The 23,483-nt window shown below is 32.8% G+C and overlaps 3 protein-coding genes across 3 annotated transcripts; 2 read left to right on the plus strand and 1 right to left on the minus strand.

Annotated features, from left to right (window-relative positions):
- The first annotated feature begins 8,553 nt into the window (after window positions 1–8,553).
- LOC122597967 (MLO-like protein 14) lies at window positions 8,554–13,625 on the plus strand. The gene is made up of 15 exons (XM_043770562.1): window positions 8,554–9,163; window positions 9,798–9,855; window positions 9,949–10,169; window positions 10,278–10,394; window positions 10,496–10,556; window positions 10,657–10,751; window positions 11,054–11,128; window positions 11,294–11,379; window positions 11,479–11,528; window positions 11,652–11,692; window positions 11,801–11,971; window positions 12,104–12,139; window positions 12,222–12,289; window positions 12,906–12,966; window positions 13,039–13,625. The coding sequence occupies exons 1-15, from the start codon at window positions 9,029–9,031 to the stop codon at window positions 13,444–13,446; spliced, it is 1,683 nt and encodes a 560-aa protein (XP_043626497.1). The 5' UTR covers window positions 8,554–9,028; the 3' UTR covers window positions 13,447–13,625.
- A 1,564-nt stretch (window positions 13,626–15,189) lies between these two features.
- On the plus strand, window positions 15,190–20,678 carry LOC122595362 (putative nuclear RNA export factor SDE5). Its single transcript, XM_043767712.1, has 12 exons — window positions 15,190–15,368; window positions 15,995–16,551; window positions 16,843–16,868; window positions 17,588–17,662; window positions 17,853–17,926; window positions 18,035–18,222; window positions 18,326–18,411; window positions 18,509–18,565; window positions 18,676–18,743; window positions 19,025–19,131; window positions 19,215–19,285; window positions 20,222–20,678. Coding segments are annotated over exons 1-12 (1,425 nt in total). The 5' UTR covers window positions 15,190–15,366; the 3' UTR covers window positions 20,336–20,678.
- Window positions 20,679–21,386: 708 nt separating this feature from the next.
- LOC122594935 (elongation factor 1-alpha-like) lies at window positions 21,387–22,914 on the minus strand. The gene is made up of 2 exons (XM_043767223.1): window positions 22,477–22,914; window positions 21,387–22,380 (listed from the first exon to the last, which is right to left on the minus strand). The coding sequence occupies exons 1-2, from the start codon at window positions 22,777–22,779 to the stop codon at window positions 21,556–21,558; spliced, it is 1,128 nt and encodes a 375-aa protein (XP_043623158.1). The 5' UTR covers window positions 22,780–22,914; the 3' UTR covers window positions 21,387–21,555.
- Between the last annotated feature and the right edge of the window lie 569 nt (window positions 22,915–23,483).

Here is a 23,483-nt window from a genome sequence, read left to right on the forward strand (position 1 = left end):
CAAAATGGCATTTAACGGAGATTTTTTTTCAATTTTAGTTTTTTTAACTTTTGCCACTAAAGTTTGCCTTAATTACTTTTTGCCATGTAACTTTTGGTTTTTAATCTTTACCCAACAAAAAATTTATTTTTTTCTTATTTTTAACAAATATCTTTTACTTATTTCATAACTTTAACAAGCTTTGCTTTCATATTCAAGTTTCTTAACTTTTGTACTTTTTTTCTTCATAACTTTACTTTTTTTAAGTCTCGCTCTGAAAGTTTTTTTTTATTTGCTTTTTACTACATAACTTTTGTTACCAAAGTTTCATTTTCTTTACTTTAAAGAACGACTTTTATTTTCTTAAATTTTTTGGCACGAAAATTTTGTTTTTTCGGCTTAATGTTTTTTAACATTTGTCACGAGAGTTTTGTTTTTCTCCCGGGGCAACGCCCGGGTAGAAATACTAGTTTAGACGAAATACTACTATTGATTACAAGCACATATATCTTATACATACAAGGTAAATGTGTATACGGATGAGGCCGGTTTTGTTGTTTAGGTTATCAAAAAATGACAAGTTTTTAACACAGTGTAGTAGTGTACACAGCCTAATGGTTTATGTTATTGACTTTTCTGAATCTTTTTCCTAACCACGTTTAAGATGTTTAGCTAAAAAAAATTCAAATCTAGCTAGGATCTCTTGTAAAAACATCAACATGCTTGATCACTAGGTCACACTAATGATAGCTATTTTTTTATTTTTTATTTTGAACTGCACTAATAGCCATTGTTATACATGGAAATAGCAAATTCTAGTTCTAAAGTTTATTTTCTTTTTCATCTAGGCAACATGAATATTTGTCAAAAATATATGTTGCATTAGCTTGCCAAAATTTATCACTATAATTTAATACTCGTAATAGTATTTTTCTTATGTTTAAACAATAATTTATTTACCTTGTTTTGTCCTATATATATCTAGCTAGAAAAGTAAAGCACCCTGCCGGCCCCTTTTTTATCTTGTGAGAAAGCTAGATTTATTAAAACAAAAGATGGTTGAACAATATGATTGATTGATACTAAAAGTTCGTCATGTTATAAGTGTGATGTAAAACACGGTTTGATTTGATTTTCGTATCCTTATATAGCTTTTTTCTTTATAATTAATCAAGCCAAATTAGATACGCTAAGTTCATTCACATATAATCAGATGGCCTTGACCAGTAATTAAAGAATTGGTTTAGCAAAAAACATTAACAGTCGTACACGTTTTACCACAATTCTTAACGCTTATTAACTCGTGACAAAATGTTGTTACCAAAATTCTTTACTAATAAGGTGCACTTTTGAGTAGTTATTGATACATGTTTGGAACTACCGAACACATTCTATATGTTTGTTTGTTTGATTGAAAGTTTATTTTATATAGTTGATTGTTTGTTTGGGTTTCTAAATATTTTAATTAATTATCTTTGTTTTAATATTAATGAAATGAAAAAATATATAAAACAGGATAGAATCGAGAAGAATGAAAGTAGCCATCGTATATGTGACCCATTGTCGTTATATATATACACTTCATGATAAATGTTAGTTGGGGAGCACATGCATGGTTTTGGACATTAATATTGCATTATCCCTCATAATAATTTGGTTTATATTTGTAAATAATTCGTTTAGCATTATGTTTTTTCAATGACATGCTATATTATAGACAAGAAGACCCCTAACAACTTCGCATATTCTCACATTCATTTAAGTTATGAAGAAAATTAAACAAAGTCTCGTTAATTATAACTCATCGATTTCGAATGGGTTAAGTATCTAGAAACAAAACACAGTCAAAATCCCGCTGCTAGCAGGTTGTATTTATGTCATGAGATAACTTAAATATACCATGAGTACTTGAGATAAAGCACATGTGCTTAAAAATTTAATTCTCCAACAAGTTAGTTTCTTTCCACACGTCAAACAAACCATTTAGATAAATAAACAATTTTAAAAAAATCACTCGTGTAAGTTATTAAAAAGAGTAGTAAAATCTTATTAGTACTCCTATAACTTTTCACCCGATGATAATTGATCTCAGCCTAATTAGAAGATAATTTCTTTATGGAATTATGGAACTAAGTTACTTATAACTAATGAAGAAACCAAGATTTTGCTAAGAATTATCCAAAAAATTATATGATTTGTCAAAAAAAATACTAAAATATAATCATTTATGTCAAAAAGGCGACAAAAGATTTTTAGTTTTTGTGGAATGGACCAAATGCATTATGAATAAATTGTTTATTAAGATATCCGTATACATATATATATATATATATATATATATAATTATTACTCGTAAAACCGTAGTTAACTAGACGATTTTAAGCCTTCTTTAACTCAAAACTATCTTAAAACAATGCCACGTAGGATAAAATCTAGGTGGCAACTCCATATTTTTTTTACAATATTTAATTTATTTAGATATAAAAAATTTGAAATAAAAGATAAAAAAATAAGTTAAAAAACAAATCTTGATCATACTAAAACAATTCTCGATCATATGATCTTTAAAATATATTTAGCTAAAAGTTTGTTTTTAGTCTAACTAAAATTGAAGATCACGTGTAATTAATTGCAACTTTTATGAATAGCTACTTGAATATTGAAACATGACCTCACTTATATTAAGGTGTATATTAGAATAAATTGAAAATTTTATTTACTTTAATTTTTATTTTATTAAAATAAGTATTGGGTTGTTTTAGTTTTTTGTGTATGTGATTATTTTTTTTAATTTTTTTGATTTACAATCATTTATGAAAATTGTTGAGTGACCATTATCATTTTGATATTCAGTTTTATTGTGTTATGTATTTTATTCAATAATATGTTATAATCTTTTTTTTTATAACCCGTGTAGCCAAGTCTGAATTCAACGTATGTTATTTAATATTTTTGTTGACCGGTTTTGTTGTTAAGCATAATATAAAAATACAAGGGTCAACAAATGATATGATTGTATAGATTAACACAAAACATTTTTAATAATTATCAATGTCCGCATCTAGATTATTTTTCTTATATTTTATCTATCCATTAATGATGTTTTAATTAGCCGCACATCGTGCGGGTAAAAGACCTAGTATATATATATTGGTAACATTAGTATGGCTATGATGGATCTTAGCTCTGGCTCTAATTTTGCTAAGTTGGTTTCGCCACTGAATATAACTATTGGCATGTCATGTATGTATTTATATAATTATTGATAAGATAAGACATGTTAAAAAATGAAAATATATTATCATTCGAGGAACGTTTGCATCGTCGCAACATGAAGCAGTGGCGGAGCCATCTTGCGAGTGGGACGGGCCATGGCCCATTCTAGACTTGGGTTTTTTAGATCCAATATATGTATATTAACCTTGATAATGAGCTTTATTATCTTTTGGCCCATCCTAGTCAGAAGACATACTCATGGTCCAATGGAAAAAACGTGTCACTGGAGCTTTCAAAACAAGTGACATTACTGTTTTCTTTAAGTTGAACTTTACAATATTCTCAATTTACAAATCTATATAGGTTTTCCTTATATATTACTGGATTGTGACTGTGATGGCATAAATCAATGCTTTTTTAATTATAAGTATGACTTATTTAATTATTTTTTATTTTAATTCATTGTAAAGTATGGAACGATTTAACATCGTTAAATTGTGAATTGGTTTATTAATTCTTTTAGACCTTTGATTTTATTAATTCATTTAAACCTTTGTGACTAGCTAGTGCCGAAATTTTTTTTGGCCCGTCCTAAGCCAATTAGTTGGCTTCGCCACTGTCATGAAGCAAATGACATCTTCAATTCTTCATCAAGCTAATTAAATTATATTGTCACAACAAAATTTTCTTTGTTAAAGGTTTGAGTTCACAATAAACTACAACCTATCTATTTATGCTTCTTTATAAAAATTATCACACCCTCCACTTTTAAAAATAGTTACACAATAGTTACATACGGAATTATTAAATTACCCTTAATAAACACCGATCATGGAAAAATTTTGTATAAAATATCAAATTTGTCCTTAATAAATTAATTTACACTCTAAACTTTTATTTTAATAATTTACACTTTAGGATTTTATTTTCTACAAATTTTTACTATCACAATTAGATCAACATACAACACTTGACACCATCACCACCACCAATGGTACCATCACTGACACCACTAGACCACCTTCTCCACCACCGCTGCCGCATGCGCAGGTACCATGCTTGTTAATATAAATTAAATCAAATAGCCAAGCAGCTCATTTCTTTTATTTTGTCACAATTTACCAAAATATAATCTGCATGAAATTAATATATATGAGTTATAAAATAAGTATTTACAATCAATACTCACTTTCTAACAAAAAAGTCATCAAAGAAATTTCGGTTTAAGTAACTTTAACTCTTTTGTTATGATAAAAAAAAGGTTCCGTTTTTTCAAAATTTAGTTTTAGACTTTTAGATTCCATAGTAAAGGTTTGAGATGCCCACGTGTTTTAGGTTTTTACACAAAAGTAGATTCTTAATCAATTCACGCGTATTCATATGTTACATGCGATATATATGTGTAGCATGATTGGTATGTTTATTAATTCAAAGCAACAACAAAACAACCACCAAGCAAATAAGAAATGTACGAACCAGCTACCTGGAAAAGTAAAAGAGGTTCAATAATTATTAGATGACCATAAGATTATTATTAAGTTCATTGTCATTTTCATTTTTTCAGTTTTAATTTAATGATTCTGTTTGTCTCTTCTGATTATTATTATTATTATTATTATTATTATTATTATTATTATTATCATTATTAAAATAACATTTTTATTAAATTTTTATAGAAGTTACAAGAAATTAGTAAGGAGTTGCGATACAATCTAAACTTTTTATGAAGATTTTTAAAGATTTTATTATTATTATTATTATTATTATTATTAAAGATTTTTAACTTTATATAAAGATTAATTAGAAAGATATATTATTACCCTTATATATATTGCAGTGAGAAAATTTGATGACATATATCATATCTTACCTACCATAAAAAAAAAGTTAACCATGTCGGGATTTGATTTTATAGAGGAGCAATAATAATGTGTTACTTTGACAGCAAAATTTATACAAATTAAGAAATATGTGAATCTTGGCGATCGAAATTAGTTCGAATGCGGATTACTTACTAAACCTGTTTTGTAGTATAATTAAGGATGTCCTGTCAGATGACTATATACGTGTTAGCGAGATGCGGTGGTATCATGGCGACGACGGGTGGTGGTGACGAAAATGACAATAGCAGTGACGGAGACGGTTGGTTGTAACGACATCGATGTGATTATTATTAAAGTAAAAATGAATGGTGTAAAGGGGGTAATATATTTATTTTAATGATTGAAAAATGTATGTTATAAATTATTTCATTAAAAATATTATATCATATTAAGCAGAGATGTTTAATTTAATGAATAAATGAGACAAACAGTTTGAGTTTCTCAAATTTTTTTTAATTTAAAAAAGAATAGATGATTTATAAAGTAGTATAGATATATATAATTTATGACAATGCACGTGCATCAAAAAATAATTTGCCGGTAATTTTAAATGATTATGGTAATTTAATGTTAAGGAGACCGATCAAAGGAGATTTTGTGCTAGATAGCTTAACTTCATATTGGTTGGTTAAAAGAAACATTTTGATAATGTTTGTATTAACTTATCTAAAGTGTCAAGGAGTGACACACTTTGGGGGCAGTGGGGTCAACTGCCCCGACTCCAATTTTGGTATTCTTTCATATTGATCTATCATTCCATACGGGATTTATGATATATCTCTCTTTTCGATCCGGATTTTGTTTAATGTAAATTTTAATAATTTAAATGGTATGTTCATAATTTTTTTTTTATAAAAATAAGAAAAAATAAATAGGAAATATATGCGAATGTTATCTTCGTTGTCATAAGTTTATTTTTTGAAAGTCATTGGTAATTGAAGCATTAAGGGGGTGCCTGGTTGGGGGGTTTTGGGGGTAGAATGGGAAAGATAATGATTACATGTGCTTGGTAGTAGAAAGCAAAGGTACTCAACACCTAAAAATGGGTATTGGAGTATTACCCAATAAATTGGGGGTTAAGGTAATCATTACCCACTAATATCTTCTTCTCCCTTCCTTTCTCCTTTCTCTGTCGAGCCCTGTTGGAATCCACCACTGCCACCAGGCAACACCTCCAACAGCGGACATCACCTCCGACAACCGCCAGCCGACATCACATCCGACAACCGCCATCTCTTCCAACAGTCCGACAAGCGCCATCTCCTTCAACAGCCCGACAACCGCCATTTCCTTCAACAGCCGTCACCACCCATTCTTCTTAACACCCCCACCACACATCCTCCTTCGGAAAGAAAGCACCACCATCAATCGACCATCGACATATCATCAACTACGCGCGCCACAAATGATCATGATTTTAATAAATATGGGTGTGTGCGTGAATTATATAATTATATATCTATATGTGTGTGTGTGTGTGTATTGTGGCCGGAGAAATTATCGTCATGGTGGCCGGAAATCCTTTCTAGTGGGTGGACTGGTGGTAGTTCTGTACTATGAGATGGTGTGCGGGTCTTTCAAGAAAAAGATAAGAGAAGTGATAGAGTGGTGTATACTGTATCCATATATATATATATTATATAATCTGTTAGGTAGCAGAACATGAAAAAATCTTCAAATCTTCAAGTTGTAGAAATTGAGTGCTGGTGGTGGTTGTTGAAAGTTTGGACATATGTATTATTGGAGAGGGAGAAGTGGTAAGCAACAATAATATCTGATCGGAAAAACAAAATGAATAGCAAATGATAATATATAACATAATAAAGTATATATAATGATAGTATTCCTTACCCTTTCCCTTTCCCTTTCTTATTCCTTGATGTCAACCAAGCACCCCCTAAGTTTGAGATAGATCTCACCATTGGGAGAGTAAAAAATTTGAGTTGTTTCGATTTATAATAGAAAAAATGAATATAGGTTAAAAAAGCTTTCTTTGTATGGGTATGTAAATGTATATTACTTTAATAGTGTAGTTGTTTGTTAGAAATTTATTTTCTTTCAAATTATCATATACAATATATTTATTACAAACAACTAATTATAATAATCATAATAGTTAGGTAAGAAAGATATATATATATATATACAAATTAATTATTCATAAAAAATATATATTCCAGGTTTCTTGCATACGTTTTCATCTAATAAGATCGACCTTGTTCGACACGTGTGGTCTATATTTATTATAAAAAAACTATCTAATTATGAATGGTACACTCGGTGTGGGAAACGGAATTCTTTTGAGAGTTAATTTTCCATTCTCGAGCTTTATACATTCTTGGATACAACTTTTTAAAAATATGAAACAATTTAAAAAATGCCCCTTCACAAAAAAAATTTTGACCCCGTCTCTAAGTGCTAATTATTAGCTTATTCTATTTTGGTAAGTTAAATGATCGAACAGCCTATATTGGATTTACTAAGTCGCATATGCACATGTGGGTGTGCAAATACATGCTCATTTAGAATATCACGAATAATTATTAAATAAAATTATAAGTCGTACTGTGTTTTGTTACTCAGATCCCCAAACCAACTTATCATATGGGGCAGAGGCACTAATCACATTATCATCATAATAAATATAGAAGTCAAAAGAATTTTTTAAGGTCTTGGACTTTTTAATACAAAGTTGATGGACATTTTACTTCAATAAATTAAGTTGAAATATGAGGAGGAACCTCTTTACAAAATTGTTAAAGAGAATATTGGTTTGTAGACCTAAACTTGAATCTTGATTTCTCGTAATTGGAGTCTAAAATGGCAAATGAGAAGTTTTGGAAACTCATAATAGTATACAATGCAACCTAATTTTGTTGAATAAATACGTTTATATGGTGAAAAAATGACAAACATTAAACATTATCATTGTTAAATATAGTATTATTTTTGAACACGTAAAATATTGGAACAATTTGGTCTGGTAAATTTGTTTTCTTTACACGCTCTATCAGATACATTTTCATATGGTGCACGTTATACAGTAACTTCCAAGATAGTAATTAGTCACTCATGAGTTTTATGTTGATTCAGTCCGATTTAGTAAGTTTCAAGTCAAAATTGAGTTAGTTATTGACTTGAAACTTTTTGTAGGTAATGTTAAGATTGAGTAATTTTAATACACACTTAAACCCGTTAATCCAAGCCCAATCTAATGTACAGCCCCCCTAGATTTTCTGATACTATTCGTTTGTAAACATTTGAAATGAGAATAGAAAGAAGGAAATCCTTGGTTTTAATACGACACCAACCGACGTCGTTTCCTTCCGCAAATTACGCGCAAATCCAGACCTTCCTTTCTGTCTCAGACTCTATTTAATACTAGTTACTACACTGGTTTCTTTACACTCTGAACTTGCCAAGAAATGACCCCAAAATCATATACATCTACATATATATAATTCATTCCTAATTGTACTTTGCATATATTTAACAGATCAAAGCTGGCTACTTTACATACATGATTACATATATACTTATATTATATTATTATATTGCTAAAAAGTGAGTTGGGTATCTTGGAAACCAGTATAGATTCCCTTTTTTCTCACTGTATATTTATTTCCAAAATATTTCATACAAATAGAAACTTTAAAAATACTAGTGTATTGTATTTGAAACTGGAAATCTTGGTTCACTCAAGACTCACTGTATTTGGTAGTAAATCTTTTTTTTTTTTTTACTACTGAAAGTACACTAATATTTCTTCATTTTTTTATGCACACAACCTGTTTGATAAAAGGTCTGGGTGAGATGTTAATTACTTAGAAAAAATTAAAGTTTGCAAATTTTTGCATTTTGAGAGTAGCCCTTTTCTTTTTGAGGGCTAAAGAATATAGAAGCAAAAAAAAGGAAACTTTTTTGATGCTGTTAATGTAATTGGTGAAAAAATGTCATCTGAAGAGGTTGACAACCAAGAATCAAGATCTTTGGCTTTGACTCCAACATGGTCTGTGGCTACAGTTTTGACTATTTTTGTTGTTGTATCTTTGCTTGTTGAGAGATCAATCCATCGTTTAAGTAATGTAAGTTGTGCTTTTCATCTTTTAAATACTAGTACTAGATTTTTCTTTATGTTGATTAGTTTAGTATCATAAGATGATTGTATTGATTTTTATATAAATAACCCTTGTGATCAAATTTCAAATGGTTTGTGATATAGGTAGGGTGTTTTCTATAGTGTTTATGTATCCATGTTGGATTATGGATTGGAATAGTTTGTCTGTAGTTATTTGGTTCTGTTTCTTCAGTTTAAGTACCAAGATTAAGTTAGGCCGGTTGATATGTAGCTCGAATTTTCTGAAATATGAGATGCTCTGTGATTAGTCCAAGTCTCCAAGAAGGTGTTTAGGATTGAATACTTTTTGGGAGTATTCTACTTTGGTATAAGTTAGCCTATAGGTTTCTTGTTGTTTTTGGTTATACATTTTGCTGCAAGTAAGGGTATTTTGAGTAAGAACATCGGTACATGCTTATATCGAAGTGGTTGTAAGCCATAAGCATAAGTGTGTGCAGTATATTAATACTTATGCTAGACATTTTGTTGATACGAGCATAACTGTATTATCGTGTAAATCTTATTTACCTGTACAGTTAATTTTATATCGTCTTTATGTCTGGATTTTGTGTGTTCATGACAAAAAGATTTGACCATGGCAGTGGTTAAAGAAAACAAATCGTAAGCCATTGCTTGCTGCCGTGGAGAAAATGAAAGAAGGTATTTTAATATATGAAACCTATGTTTGTGAAATATAAACTTTGCATATGTCATCCACCATTTAAATTCTCATTTTTTGGTTATTTTGTGCAGAGTTGATGCTTCTTGGCTTCATATCTCTCCTTCTCACAGCCACCTCTAGCATTATATCAAATATTTGTATCCCCTCTAAGTACTATGATAGTGTATTTGCTCCTTGCACCAAGTCTGAGGTTGATGAAGAAATGGAGGGTAATGAAAGGAAGCTATTTATGACTTTCGTATATTCTCGAAGGAGAGTATTGAATGTATTGAATCAGAATACATGTCAAAAGGTGGGCCGGGTTTTTGTACTTCATGTATTATTTTTTTATATCATCTAAAATATAATAATTTTCATTATCTTCTTATAATATAGGTGTCTGACCATTTCCAATGTACAGGATTACGAGCCATTTGTATCATATGAAGGCCTTGAACAACTACACCGGTTTATTTTTGTCATGGCAATTACTCACGTATCTTACAGCTGCTTAACAATGCTTCTAGCTGTAGTGAAGGTTACATAATTATCTTTGTTCCCAGATAATTGTTGTCTTGGTAAACATGAATATATATTATGTTGATTGTCTTGCTATAGTCACGTTTGTTATCTTTTCAGATCCACAGTTGGAGGAGATGGGAGGATGAGGCTCAAGTGGACCGGCATGACGTGTTAACGGGTATCATATAATTGTATCTATGTATCTTTGATTAGCAGTAGTTATAAAATTAAATGATGTATGTATTTTGGATATCCATGTAACCTATATTCTTGTGCAGAAATATCAAGAAACCAGACAATGCGGAGGCAATCAACAATTGCCAAATTTCACACATCAAATCCTTTGGTTAGGAATAGTTTATTTACTTGGATGGTAGGTACATTTTTTTTTGTCTAATCTCATTTATTATTTGATTGCTATCGGGTAAAACGGAAGGAATTCCTGTTGATGTACATGGCCTAACCGGTGTTCCTGTGGCCGTTTCCTAGACTGAAAACTGATTGTTAGTCATTGAATATATTATTAAACTGTGACATTACATTTTTTGGGGTCAGACGGAGTATGACCTTATTTATTTAATTTATAGGAATCAGAAATGACATTAAGCTGTGTTGCAGTGTGCACATACTTCAGATGTTCTACATGGTTATATAATCTTTATAATCGCTTTACAGGTTTGCTTCTTTCGGCAATTCGGGGCATCAGTTGTTCGTGCTGATTACCTTACTCTGCGTAAAGCCTTCATCCTGGTATAGAACCTTCGCCTTAACCTTATCTTTGGAATTTCTAATCCATCTAGTATATCATATCAGGTGAACCTGATATGTGTAGCTTGATTGATGCCATAAAATTGGCTTAGATCTTATAGCTTCGAATAATTGTTCACAGTTGTTTGTTTGTCTTGTACCTGGCAGAACCACAACCTTACATCAAAATATGATTTTCACAGTTATATGATTCGTTCAATGGAAGAAGAATTTCAAAAAATAGTTGGAGTAAGGTAAGGATTAAGGAATCTTCTATCTTCCTCATCGTATCTATATAATATGGTTACTGCTACGAACACATATAAACCTTATGTTTCTTTCATTTCTTGCAGTGCTCCGCTTTGGGGTTTTGTTGTGGCTTTTATGCTCTTTAATGTGAAAGGTACGATAGTTGAACAAGTTATGTATTTATATCACTTCTCGACTATTACGAATAGTAAAACTCCACTAGATACTGAACCTGTGAATGAAAAGCAATTTTGATTAATTTATACCTTTTTTGCAGGATCAAATCTCTACTTTTGGATTGCCATTATTCCAATTACTGTAAGCACTCATTTTTTTGTCCGATCAAGAATGTAATTTTTTTCATAGTTGCAGATCAGATGGAAAAACTTGGTTTTATTGTTGGTTATGATTTGTGTTTATGTTCAGCTTGTTTTACTTGTGGGGACAAAACTGCAACATGTTATAGCTACTTTGGCACTGGAGAGTGCAGGAATTACTGGGTACTTCACTGAAACAAGGCTAAAGCCCCGAGATGAGCTTTTTTGGTTTAAGAAGCCCGAACTATTGCTCTCTCTGATCCATTTCATTCTTTTCCAGGTTTTCCCCGTACTATTGCAATTTACAATTGCCTCTATAAAAATTTGGGTCCATCTGATGGTTTGGTTTAGTTTCATATAATCTGAAGTATCTAGTTAATATGGCTGCCTAACTTAACCAACTTTTATGCAGAACGCATTTGAGCTAGCTTCATTCTTTTGGTTTTGGGTAATTTTTCTTACTTGAATATTTAACTACATTATATTTTGAAACTTGCTTTATATCAGCTCTCTTTCTTTTTCTATTTCAGTGGCAATTCGGCTATAACTCTTGTTTTATCAAGAACCACATGCTTGTGTATATACGGCTGATTTTGGGGTATGCATATGTTTCCATTCAGTTAAACCTGTATTTCATGACCATTGGGTAAAGGGCTAAAACTTATAATTGTCTAGTACAGGTCATGTGTCGGGGTTGGACTTGCCAATCACCAGTTTTGCTCCTGTCTTATTATTTTTTTTTTTGTAAATAACTCATACGTAATGTGTTAGATATGACTGAAACTTGTATTACTATTATTATAATAATTCAAACTTTTATAGTAATGCAACTTACAAGGTTTTATACATTGGAAAAACAAGAATGCAGCTAGAAGCAGGCTGCTTCTAAATATTCCCCTCACAATCTCCCTCCTTGTTTTTTACGTGTGTGATTATAAATCTCCCCCCACCCCTCAAAATCTTAGTAGCAGTATGCAGCTAGCTGCATACTTGTTAACCCCTTTATACATTTGAAATACATTTTGGATTGCTTTCAATTTGTTTGAGTGCTTTCCATTTTAGTTAGTTCTTTTACCTTTACCCATTTGTCATGCTAGATATAAAGCATAACCCAAATTGACTCATTTATACATAGATGAGCTGAACTTGGCCCCTCTAGTGTTACTTCAGGAAACAACCTTTAACCATTCTTGTGCCTTATTTTCATCATCTAGGTTTATTGGTCAGTTCTTATGCAGCTATAGCACCCTGCCACTCTATGCACTTGTTACCCAGGTTTGATTTTTGACCTTGAGAAACCTGACAAACAAATATGTATCTTCCTCTGAACTCTGTATCGTTTTGCAGATGGGTACAAATTACAAAGCCGCATTGATTCCACAGAGAATAAGAGACACGATTCATGGATGGGGAAAGGAAGCTAGGAGGAGGCGGCGGCGGCTAGGAATATACGGTGATGATTCAACTGTTCACACGGACACAAGTACTGTGATCTCAGTAGAGGAATTTGACCACCATGAGCTTGATAGTCCACGAGCAGGTCCCACACCTGGTGAGGGTCTTGAAATCGAGTTACAACAGCATAGTGTCACAATGACGGGTGATTTGGATTCCCCATTTGTTGCTAACGAAAACTCAAGCCGGATTGGTACACCTCTCCTTCGGCCTTGTGCATCTGTGTCGTCAGCGACTTCACCCAGCTTTGTGCCAGAAACTGTCACTAGATCAGCTTCATTGCCAGCTCAGCGAGAATGAAAGTAAAGATTGGCATAAAGGTTTTTCTTTTTCCTGTTAATATTTTCAGGTAGGTGATTTGTGATAATTTTTTAGGAACATAATTACATAACAATTTGTGAAACTTTACGGTTGTAAATGTAAAGAATTACAATCACCTTTTACTATAAGAAAACACAAGATAAAAAAAGTTCATGTGATGTTTTGCACCATTTGCCCTCTCACAGCAGTTAAAAAGGTTAGCATTATCTGCTGTAGCTTGTGCGTTCGTGTATGTAATAGATGAATTGTTTGATTTACTTTGCCACCTTTGGAGGAACATATGACATTCATTCTAGGTTCAAGCTCACCTTTGGTTACTCCTGTAGACCGTCTCTGGCCAAGTGTTAGTATTGATGTTATGTGTCAAAACTCTCCATGGTGTTGTAGGCCGAATATTAGCATTGGTGTTGATCATCCACATTCATTTCCCTCTTGTAAGGCGATGTACAAAGAAGTTTAGTGTGCACTTGGATGCCGGCATAGACATGCTCCGGATTCATTGAGAACCTTTCCTCGCACCATGCTTAAGTTGATGTAGAAAAAATATACATATACATATAATATACCAGATTACCAGGACCAAAACATACCACGGTCCAGATACAAATGTTGAATACAAATCAATGATGCATTACTAATTTACTAGCATATAATATGATTTGGAACTCAGGACACTTAAATTAGGACGAACGGAGTACAATACAATCATTGTTGCTAAAGGAGATTCCGAAAGAAAAAAAAACATTTCTGTATATACTTCCTATTGAGGGGATTGTAATGTATTTTTGAACAATAAAAGAGCATAAGTTTATAAATTAACAAAAATGGTAATATCAATTTTTTACACTAAATTTAGTTACTCAATTAGGAAATATTGAATTACTATTAGTTATTGTTTTAAGGATTTTCTAATAACAACCTTAAAAATTATCAATAACCTGTCATTTTATACATGGCAAAACCCAAGTTTTAAAAATATTTTTGGATATCATATTAGCCAAAAAAAAAAAAAAAAAACCCATCAAGGTTTCATCTTCCCTTTGCCTCCTATGCAACGAGATTGATGAATCCATTGAACATCTTTTATATTTTTATGTTGGTCTCGGTTTGAATGAGGCAGTATAAAAAACGAGTTAGGATGAAATTGGTGGCTCGACCCCTAATTTCGGGAATTTATTCCTCATATTCGGGTTTTTTCATTCATTTTAGTTCTCTCACAGTCAAGATCCGGACAAAAGGGTGTCTTAATTAGCAGATTTATATATGTGGTGTATTTGGGATTGTTTAGCGACTTGCTAGCAGTTAGGCTAGCTTTCAAAAAAGTTAATATTAGTCTTATTAAAAGCCTATTGAAATTATATATTATTGAAATTACATATTATCTTTTTATGGAAAAAATTAAACTTCTATGTTCAAATATATCATTTTAATTGTTCAAAATGGTGTACTTAATTGCAAAACCAAACCACAAACAAGTACCAAAATTGTGTATCCTTTGGATAAAAGTGTTCTATGTTCAAAATATTCGGAAAAATGAGTCTTCTCAACTGAAAAATATACGCAATCTAACCGAACCATAATCGTCATTAAATTTTTTTCTAGCAATTTTCAAAAATATACACCAAACTGGCCTAAAATCAATTGTAGAAAGATTTTTTCAGATATAAATGTCTACTTGATCACACCTTGGGAAAATACACGAGAAATTTCTCAAAAGGGACGTTGTCTTTCCTCATCAAAACAAACAGACAAACAAACAAACAAACAAACAACCAAAACCTCTCTCCACTCCATTTGATTCCTTCTTTTTTATGCAAGGGAGTAGTAACCAAACCCATCCTTTCTAAAATACCCACTCCCTTCATTTCTCAACAAACCCCCTAAATTGTATCTAATGCCATGTATGTATATCTCTTTTATATCTCCTTTTACTGTGAATTTTTCTATACATTCACTATATCTATTGCCGATTTTGCCTTAGGTTAATCTATGTTGCTTTTTGCTGTTATTATTTTTATATCTTTCACCACCATGTATAATTATTTATTTATTTTTGGGGGGTTAGGGTTGGGAAATGTATACAACCCAAACCTTTTTATTTCAATTATAAATAAATTTTGTTAATGTGGGTATCCAACTTTCAAATATTGTTATCGTTTGACCCATCTAGTGTATGATTTGTTGGACTTGACCTACTTGTATAGATGCCATGTGGCAACTTATATAGATTACTGCTCTGCGAAACTATCATCGGATACATATGTTAACAAACTTTAAGTTTGATACACACGATTTAAGTGATTAATTTTAAGTTGGATACACACCATATAAGTGTTTTAACTTGGATATATACCAACAGAAATTTAGGACTGAAGTTATAAAGTATTTCCAAATTTTTGTATTGACTGGAAAAAAACAGGTTTAGTACATTATTGTGGTAAGTTATGTTTGTTTTGATTTAGTTATGGCTGTTTTGTTTAAATGTCGTCTGTGATAATTTTTTAATTTTTTTTTTTGTGTATGAAAGGACGAAAATGGACGGAGCTTCTACCAACTTGACGTTTTCCAGTGATGATGAGAAGAACTTGGAGTTTTTGCTTGAGGCATTTGGTTCTAAGCTATCCGCGGATGACATGGCATCTGCGTATTGTCAAGCAGGCCATGATTTAACGAAAGCTAGCGAGATACTGTATAGTATGCTGGGAGGCTCTTCCACTAGTGCACCTGTATCATCGGTTGGTGCAAATGGTGACGGTGATGCAAAGTTTGGTAATTATGTTAATAAACCTTCCAAGGGTCTTTCTCGATCCAAGCCAAGAAACTCTGGTGTGTCAGCAGGTTCGATTTCGGGTATAATTGGTGCTGATTATGGAAAGGTAAGGGGTGCGAGTAAAAAAGCTTGCACAACTTCCAAACCAGTGAAGTTAATGTCGAATGAGATTCCTGCATCTCAGATATGGGATGAGAAACCACAACCTGTCCACGCAACAAAGGAAAGTATGAACGAAGACGTCGAGCTATTTCTGCTCACGATGCTTGGGGATGGTTTTCAACTGGATCAAGAAGTAATCAGAGAAGTTCTAGGTGAGAACCTTATCGTTTTGATTTTATCATTATGACTTTTAGCACATGTGATTCTTTTTAAGGCCGGGATTATCAGGAGTCATCACTCGTTTATATCTCATGTGGTTTTTATGGACCTAAAAGTCATTTCTTATCATTTTTCTAACATATACTGCAAAAAATTTGTTATCACTGCTATGCTACATCAATTATGAAGATCTTTCTTTGATATCATAATGTTATGCCCGATTAAATGTGTTTCATATCTAACATTTTCTTTGGTTATATGTTTGTATGCGTATGACATTGCAGGTGGTTGTGGCTATGACGTCCTAGAGGTATGCAATTGTCATCTTTTCATCTCTTTCATACCTCTACTTTGTTAGAAATAAATTACGTTACTGCCATGAGCTTAGAACTCCTAATTACAAAAAATGGATGATTCCGAGATGGTCTTTAGATACATAATATATATATATGAGAATGGACTTCCCATGTTACTGATGTTGCCTACTGGTATTATTAATTCTTAATTATTTTTCTTGTCATTCCTTACTCTTAAACCAAATAACAAACGTGATATCTACCCATTATGACTGAAAAAACTAAAATTTAATCCATGGGAGCGACTATGTATGGTTTTTACCTGGATTCTTCTATGTGTTCATATAAGTTGAAATGTTTAAGCGATGGTTAATATATTGGTTGCTTGGTCTCTAATAGAAGTGCTTTTGTTTGTTTTAGTGTTGTATCGTTGGTTTGTGGTTTCTTTTTTTTTTCAACAGTATCTAAAGGAACACTTCCGCTTACCATTTATCAGTATATAATGGAAGTGCTATGTTATGATCAACATGTTTTATGTGCTTCTATGATACCTATTGTACGTTTGTACACCAACCAGAATAGAGAAACATATATTTTTGTTTGATTTACTCAGTTATGAACTTTTTAAACTTTAGTCTTCTCTTCAATGTTTGTATGTTTGTTAATTAATATCATAGCATTTTATATTTTATTCAAGCACACTATCATCGTTTTAACTGATATGCTCATGCAGAGCATGGAGAAATTAATGAACCTGGCACCCCCCACTTTGGATATGGAAGATGTCTCACCAAGCTTAGCCCGTGCAGTAAGTTCTAGGCTACATGTATAATTATGATAACATCGTTCTTTTTTCTTCATTTTTGTTAAATTTGAATCTTTTTTTTAGTTCTTTTGTTTGTACTAGCTTAGTCTTAACACTTTCAAATACTTTCACATAGTTCAATTTCACTTTGTTTCCATATTCTTATATGTAATTTGATATGTTTTTGCAATAGATGTCCGTTGAAACATATGAAGATCTGGGCAGTGAGTTCGAACATAAACTAAAGTTTAGTGATTCATCAGGAAGGTGTGGTATTTATATATACATATTTGGCTCTAGTTTCTTTTGAGACAACACGGATCTGTTTCCATCATGGCCAATGTAAATTATATTAATTTTTTTCCATCTGGACAGCAAGCGTTCAAATATCGAAAAAGAACTTTTGAACAATCTCTTTACTGTCCCTGAAAGATCTCATGGTTGGCCAAGTACAACTTCAATAAGAGAACAAAGGACAAGAAGATACATAGTAACCGGACCTTTAGAAGATGGAGTAATACAATTTAGGACTCCAATTGTAAAGAAGGAAGTTAACGGACCTGGTATGACTTATTTTTTTGCAATTGGTAATTTGTATTAGCAATGTGTTGCTTAAATGAAAAATTCACATGTGTGGCATGCTCGTCTTTATGCTTGCCATTTTAGGAAATGAAGAGATTGAGGATGATTATGAGACCCTAAGGGAAGCTGCAAGGGAATATTGGGTTACCATGAAAAAATACTACAGAGCGGTAAGCTAGAGCTCTTGGCCTTGACTCAGGTCCGAATTCTTGTGAAGTGGTTGTGTAAATTTCATTTGGATCTTTAATGTATGCTCATATGCGGCAGGCTGCTGATGCATATGTCAAAGGTAACTATGTGGTTGCAGATAAGCTTGTCAAAGAGGTAACAATGCCCATGTTTAAGTTTTTTTGTTCTGATTTTGCTATTGAATTGCTAGATGGCCTTGACTGTTTTCTATTAGTTCTCAAACTTTCATTTGTTGGTTCATGCAGGGACACTTCTACATGGCCAAGGCTCGAAAAGCAAATGAAACCTCTGGGAAAATGCTCACTCAAGCCAGGTTTTTATTAGTATAGGTTTAAAGCAAGACAGTTATATCAATAGTTCCACTCAGTAAATACATTCTTGAGGATATAAAGTTTAAGACTGATTTTGTTTTGCTTAAAAGAAAAATTGAGACATGGACTTAGAATATTCTCTTTTTAAAAAAAAAGTTAGTTAACATGCTCCAGTTTTGAATAATGGGATTCAATGATGACAAATGGGAGGATGCCACAATTCTTGTAATTGTCTTCTTTAATTCATCACGAATCATCACTTTGATGTATTGTTTGGTTACAGAGATGATGGTGAAGCAATGTCCATCAATCTAAGTGACTACGATCCAAGTCCAAGTGATGCAGTTCGTCTTCTGAAAACTCATTTGAAGTCTATGTCAGGCATACCATGTAGGCCAACATTTTCTATCTTATTAGTATCTTCTAAAATTTTGAACAATGCTGAGTCATTTCTGTTTGTTGATAAACTGCAGCCATCCGTTATCTGAAGGTCATGGTTGGGACCAATAACGATAAAAATAAACTAATTGCTCGTAAACGTCGGGTAAGAAATTGTTTTTCGCTTCATTTGTATGAGTTAACCTGTGAAATCATCTATGCACTTTCGAGTCCAAATGGCATTTTCATTTCTTTTGGGTCTTCTATATGTGGGGTGAGAGAAAGTGGAAATGCCATTTTCAGTCCCATTTACATGTTGAGTGAAGAAAATATGAATTGCAAAGTGAAATTGGTATAACCAAAGTGTAATTGTGTGGACCAAGCAACCGAGGTATGTTTTATCAGGGGTGGCAGCTAGACCCATCTACCTATGAATGTGCCGATTTGTGTTGTGTTACCTCAAGGCTCAAACTGGTCAAAAGGGTATACAAATAGGATAACTAAAAAGGAAACATGTCAAAACTCACCCAAAGTGTATATATTATGTTTAAAACCTCCGAAATCATTATTTTGAAAGTTAGAGCAATAATACAACTTTTGAAATCATGTTTGTCACTTTTTATAAGAAAAAGTAAAAGTTTTAGATAAATTTTTTTTTTTGATCAACCTGACCAAACCTGTCTGCCCATCATTTTCCTACCTCTACGTTTTACATATCATAGTAGCCAGTTAGGCATTTAATAATGGTGTTCTTTTAATTATGTTTGTAACAGAGTCAAACATATGTGGCTGTTTTGTTATGTTTTTAGTATCATACCGAAGTACACAATTAAACATAAAATGAAAATGCCATTTTGAGTCTGCACTTGTAGGAGCGACCAGAACTTATGCGAGTTGACATCTGTTTTACATATCATTGCATTCCATTGTGCATAGAATGTAAATGCCATATTGGGTCTTATTTACTTGATGTAAGCAGTAAAAATGGGAGTAAAAATGGGGCTTGGCTTATGAAAAATGCAACTTGTGTGATGCAAAATTTGCATGTCCTGGTTTAATTTAATAACTTCTTAATGACAATTTAATGATCTTGTATATGCAGATAACTAGGCTGCTAGAGAATGATTCAATTACTTGGACTGAAGAACAAGATGGTGAAGTAATGGCTATCCGGATTGATGTGGTCAATCCAAAACATTTAAGTTTTAACAAGTAGAATTAAAACCCAAGTAAATTCAAAACTTAAGGTGTCCATGGAGATAATTATTCCTTAGATGTGGGTGGACCAAATCATTTATCTTTTGTTACCGCCAAAGCTAATAGCCTGAACTTAAAGAAGTCGCTCTACTTTGGCCTTTTGTTTATGGGTCCTAGTTAAGCCAGTCTTTTGTGGTTAATTTGTTGTACCCAATACTATCTTTGGACATATATTCATTACGTAAAAATTCTTGACCAACTTGATAGATCTTTCAAGCAAACACTGTCTTGCGACTTGAAATATAAAACATCAACGAACATTATAATCTCAAGGATTTTGTCAGTCATTTTTAGTTTTGTTATTTGGCCTCTGAACTTATTACTACTACCTTCTGTTCTATTATATTTTTGTGCTTTAATGTTATTTCTGATATGAATATATTTCACAGTGTCACAGAAAGTATAAACGTAGTTTCATGTTGTTCCCGATTTAGAAGTCTTCATTACGAAAGAAAAAAAGTACCAAGAACAAACCACAAAGACAAAATCAATGTAAATCGAGATGCTCGTTTATGGTTTTTTTTTTTTTGCTTGAAATCCAATAGGCGATTAGGGGAATAATAAATCCTGCTAATAAAGTGAATAACACTTTAAAACCATGAATAGCCAATAATATTTGTAAATCAATAACAAATTAAATTTAAGGAATCATAATAATATATGGATCACAGAAAAATGCAAAAGAATCACCAAGTATTATAAAGCGTATACACGAAAACAACAATACGTCATGATCTATGCTTCAACTTCTACTCCCAAATAGATAAATAAAAAAATAAAATAAAATAAAAAGAAGAAGAAGAATTTAAGCAAGAAATTCATGTTATACTTACAACAGATGAGTATAAGCAAACTACTAGTCTTCCAAAAAGAGATTGAAACGTTTTTTTCTTCTTCTAATGCGATCAAGAAGCCTAATATGAGATCAAGAAGATATAATGGCGTGAACAAAAAGATGATGTTGATTCAACATATAGAAGTTATCAAACGAAACTGATTGAAAGAAATTGAAATTTTAAAAGCGCTTGCTTTCATTGCTGATCAAGTACACACAATATGTATATATGTTATTAACTCATAATTAACCTGCTATACTAAGTTAACCTGCTATATGAATCTTAATTTGTTTTTTGTTAACCTGCTTATTAAGTCACACGTACATATTGGGCTAACCACCATTCACCCAGTTGGATCCCTCTTATCCACGCTCTTGATCACGCCCACAGCAACGGTCTGCCTAATGTCCCTCACAACAAACCGACCCAATGGAGGATATTCGGAGAAAGTCTCAACCACCATCGGCTTTGTTGGAACCATCTTCACAAATCCAGCGTCACCACTATACAAACACTTGGGTTGCGGATCATACTCCTTAAAAGACTTGCGGTTAAACTTGGTCAACAGTTGAGCAAACTTGACAGCAACGTGACAAGTATGGCAACAAAGCAATGCTGTATACCCTTTTCTAATCTGACTCGGGTGGTCCATGATGATGACGTGAGAAGTAAAACTAGCAGCACCCTTTGCAGGGTCATCCTCAGAGTTTGAAGCAACGTACCCACGTTTAAGATCCTTCACATTCTTAACATTGAAACCGACATTGTCTCCTGGCGACGCCTGACGCAGTGCTTTGTTGTGCATCTCTACAGATTTGACTTCAGTGGTCAAACCAGTTGGGCCAAAAGTGACCGCCATACCTGGCTTGATCACACCGGTTTCAACACGTCCCACCGCCACGGTTCCAATCCCACCAATCTTGTAGACATGATGAAGTGGAAGGCGGAGAGGCTTGTCAGATGGTCTTTTTGGCTCATTGATCTGGTTAATGGCTTCAAGTAGAGTCGGGCCCGTGTACCTCTCAGAGATGTTCTCGCCCTCAAAACCAGAAATCGGGACAAATGGGACTTTACCAGGATCGTATCCGACTGACCTAAAGTAGGAAGTCAATTTTTCGACAATTCCGTCAAACCTAGATTTCGAGTATTTGGGTTCAGTAGCATCCATCTGCAAAAACAACATATAACAAATTAAAGTTAGCATTAAAAGAGATATTTAAGCTACAAAATAATTGCATAATACTCAACAAGTAATTATTTAAACCTTGTTACAGCAGCAAATCAATTGCTTGACACCAAGCACGAACGCAAGCAAAACGTGTGCACGAGTCTGTCCGACAGAGATTCCATATTCAAAAGCAGCAAAGGTGGAGTCAATGATGAGAAGGGCACAGTCAGCCTGGGAGGTTCCAGTGATCATGTTTTTAATAAAGTCAAGATGCCCAGGAGCATCAATGTAACGGGCAGTCTCAAATTTTGACAAAGATATGTCGATAGTGATCCCACGTTTACGCTCTGCCGTCAGCTTGTCCAACGCCCAAGCGTATTTGAAACAAGGTTTGTCCATCTCGGCAGCCTCTTTCTCGTACCGTTCGATCAAAAGCTTGTCGACTTCACCTAGCTTGTATAGCAAGTGACCTGTGGTGGTTGACTTTCCAGAATTCAAGTGTCCGATCACCACAACGTTGATATGTGCCTTTTCTTCTTTATTATTATTATCCATCATCATCATGATATATATGATTGATTAAAAATAACCAAAGCTAAGCGAGCTGGCTGGCTAAGTGGCTAACAAAAAAAACAAAATTTACTTGTATAATACGACAAGAAGAATTAACAACTAGCTTTCACCCGACATTATTATTATATACTATTATTATATGCAACAATTAATTTGTTAATGGGAGTACAAATTAATTACCCGACGTCGTGAATGGTTATATATGCTCGTGGCTGCTGCAGCAATTAATTGAGGGGAGAGAATGGATAGTTCGTAAATAAGTCCGTCCAGGTTACGTTTGGGTTTCCTCAATGAATAAATGTTCGTATTTGTTCATATATATATACGTGGGCAAAGCGGTGGGAATAGACGTAGATGTGTATATCATTCTTTTTCCTTACTTTACTTGTTTAAGATCGATTAAAAAAAGTTATTTAGGTTTTGACTAGAGTTTAACGCTTTTTTGTTCATGAAATCGTGGCATGGTATGTTATAAAAATGTCGACATGACTTTATATGTCATCATCTTCACCAATTAAAACTCGTAAAAT

This window comes from Erigeron canadensis, chromosome 4 (genome assembly GCF_010389155.1).
Source record: "Erigeron canadensis isolate Cc75 chromosome 4, C_canadensis_v1, whole genome shotgun sequence".
NCBI lineage: Eukaryota > Viridiplantae > Streptophyta > Magnoliopsida > Asterales > Asteraceae > Erigeron > Erigeron canadensis.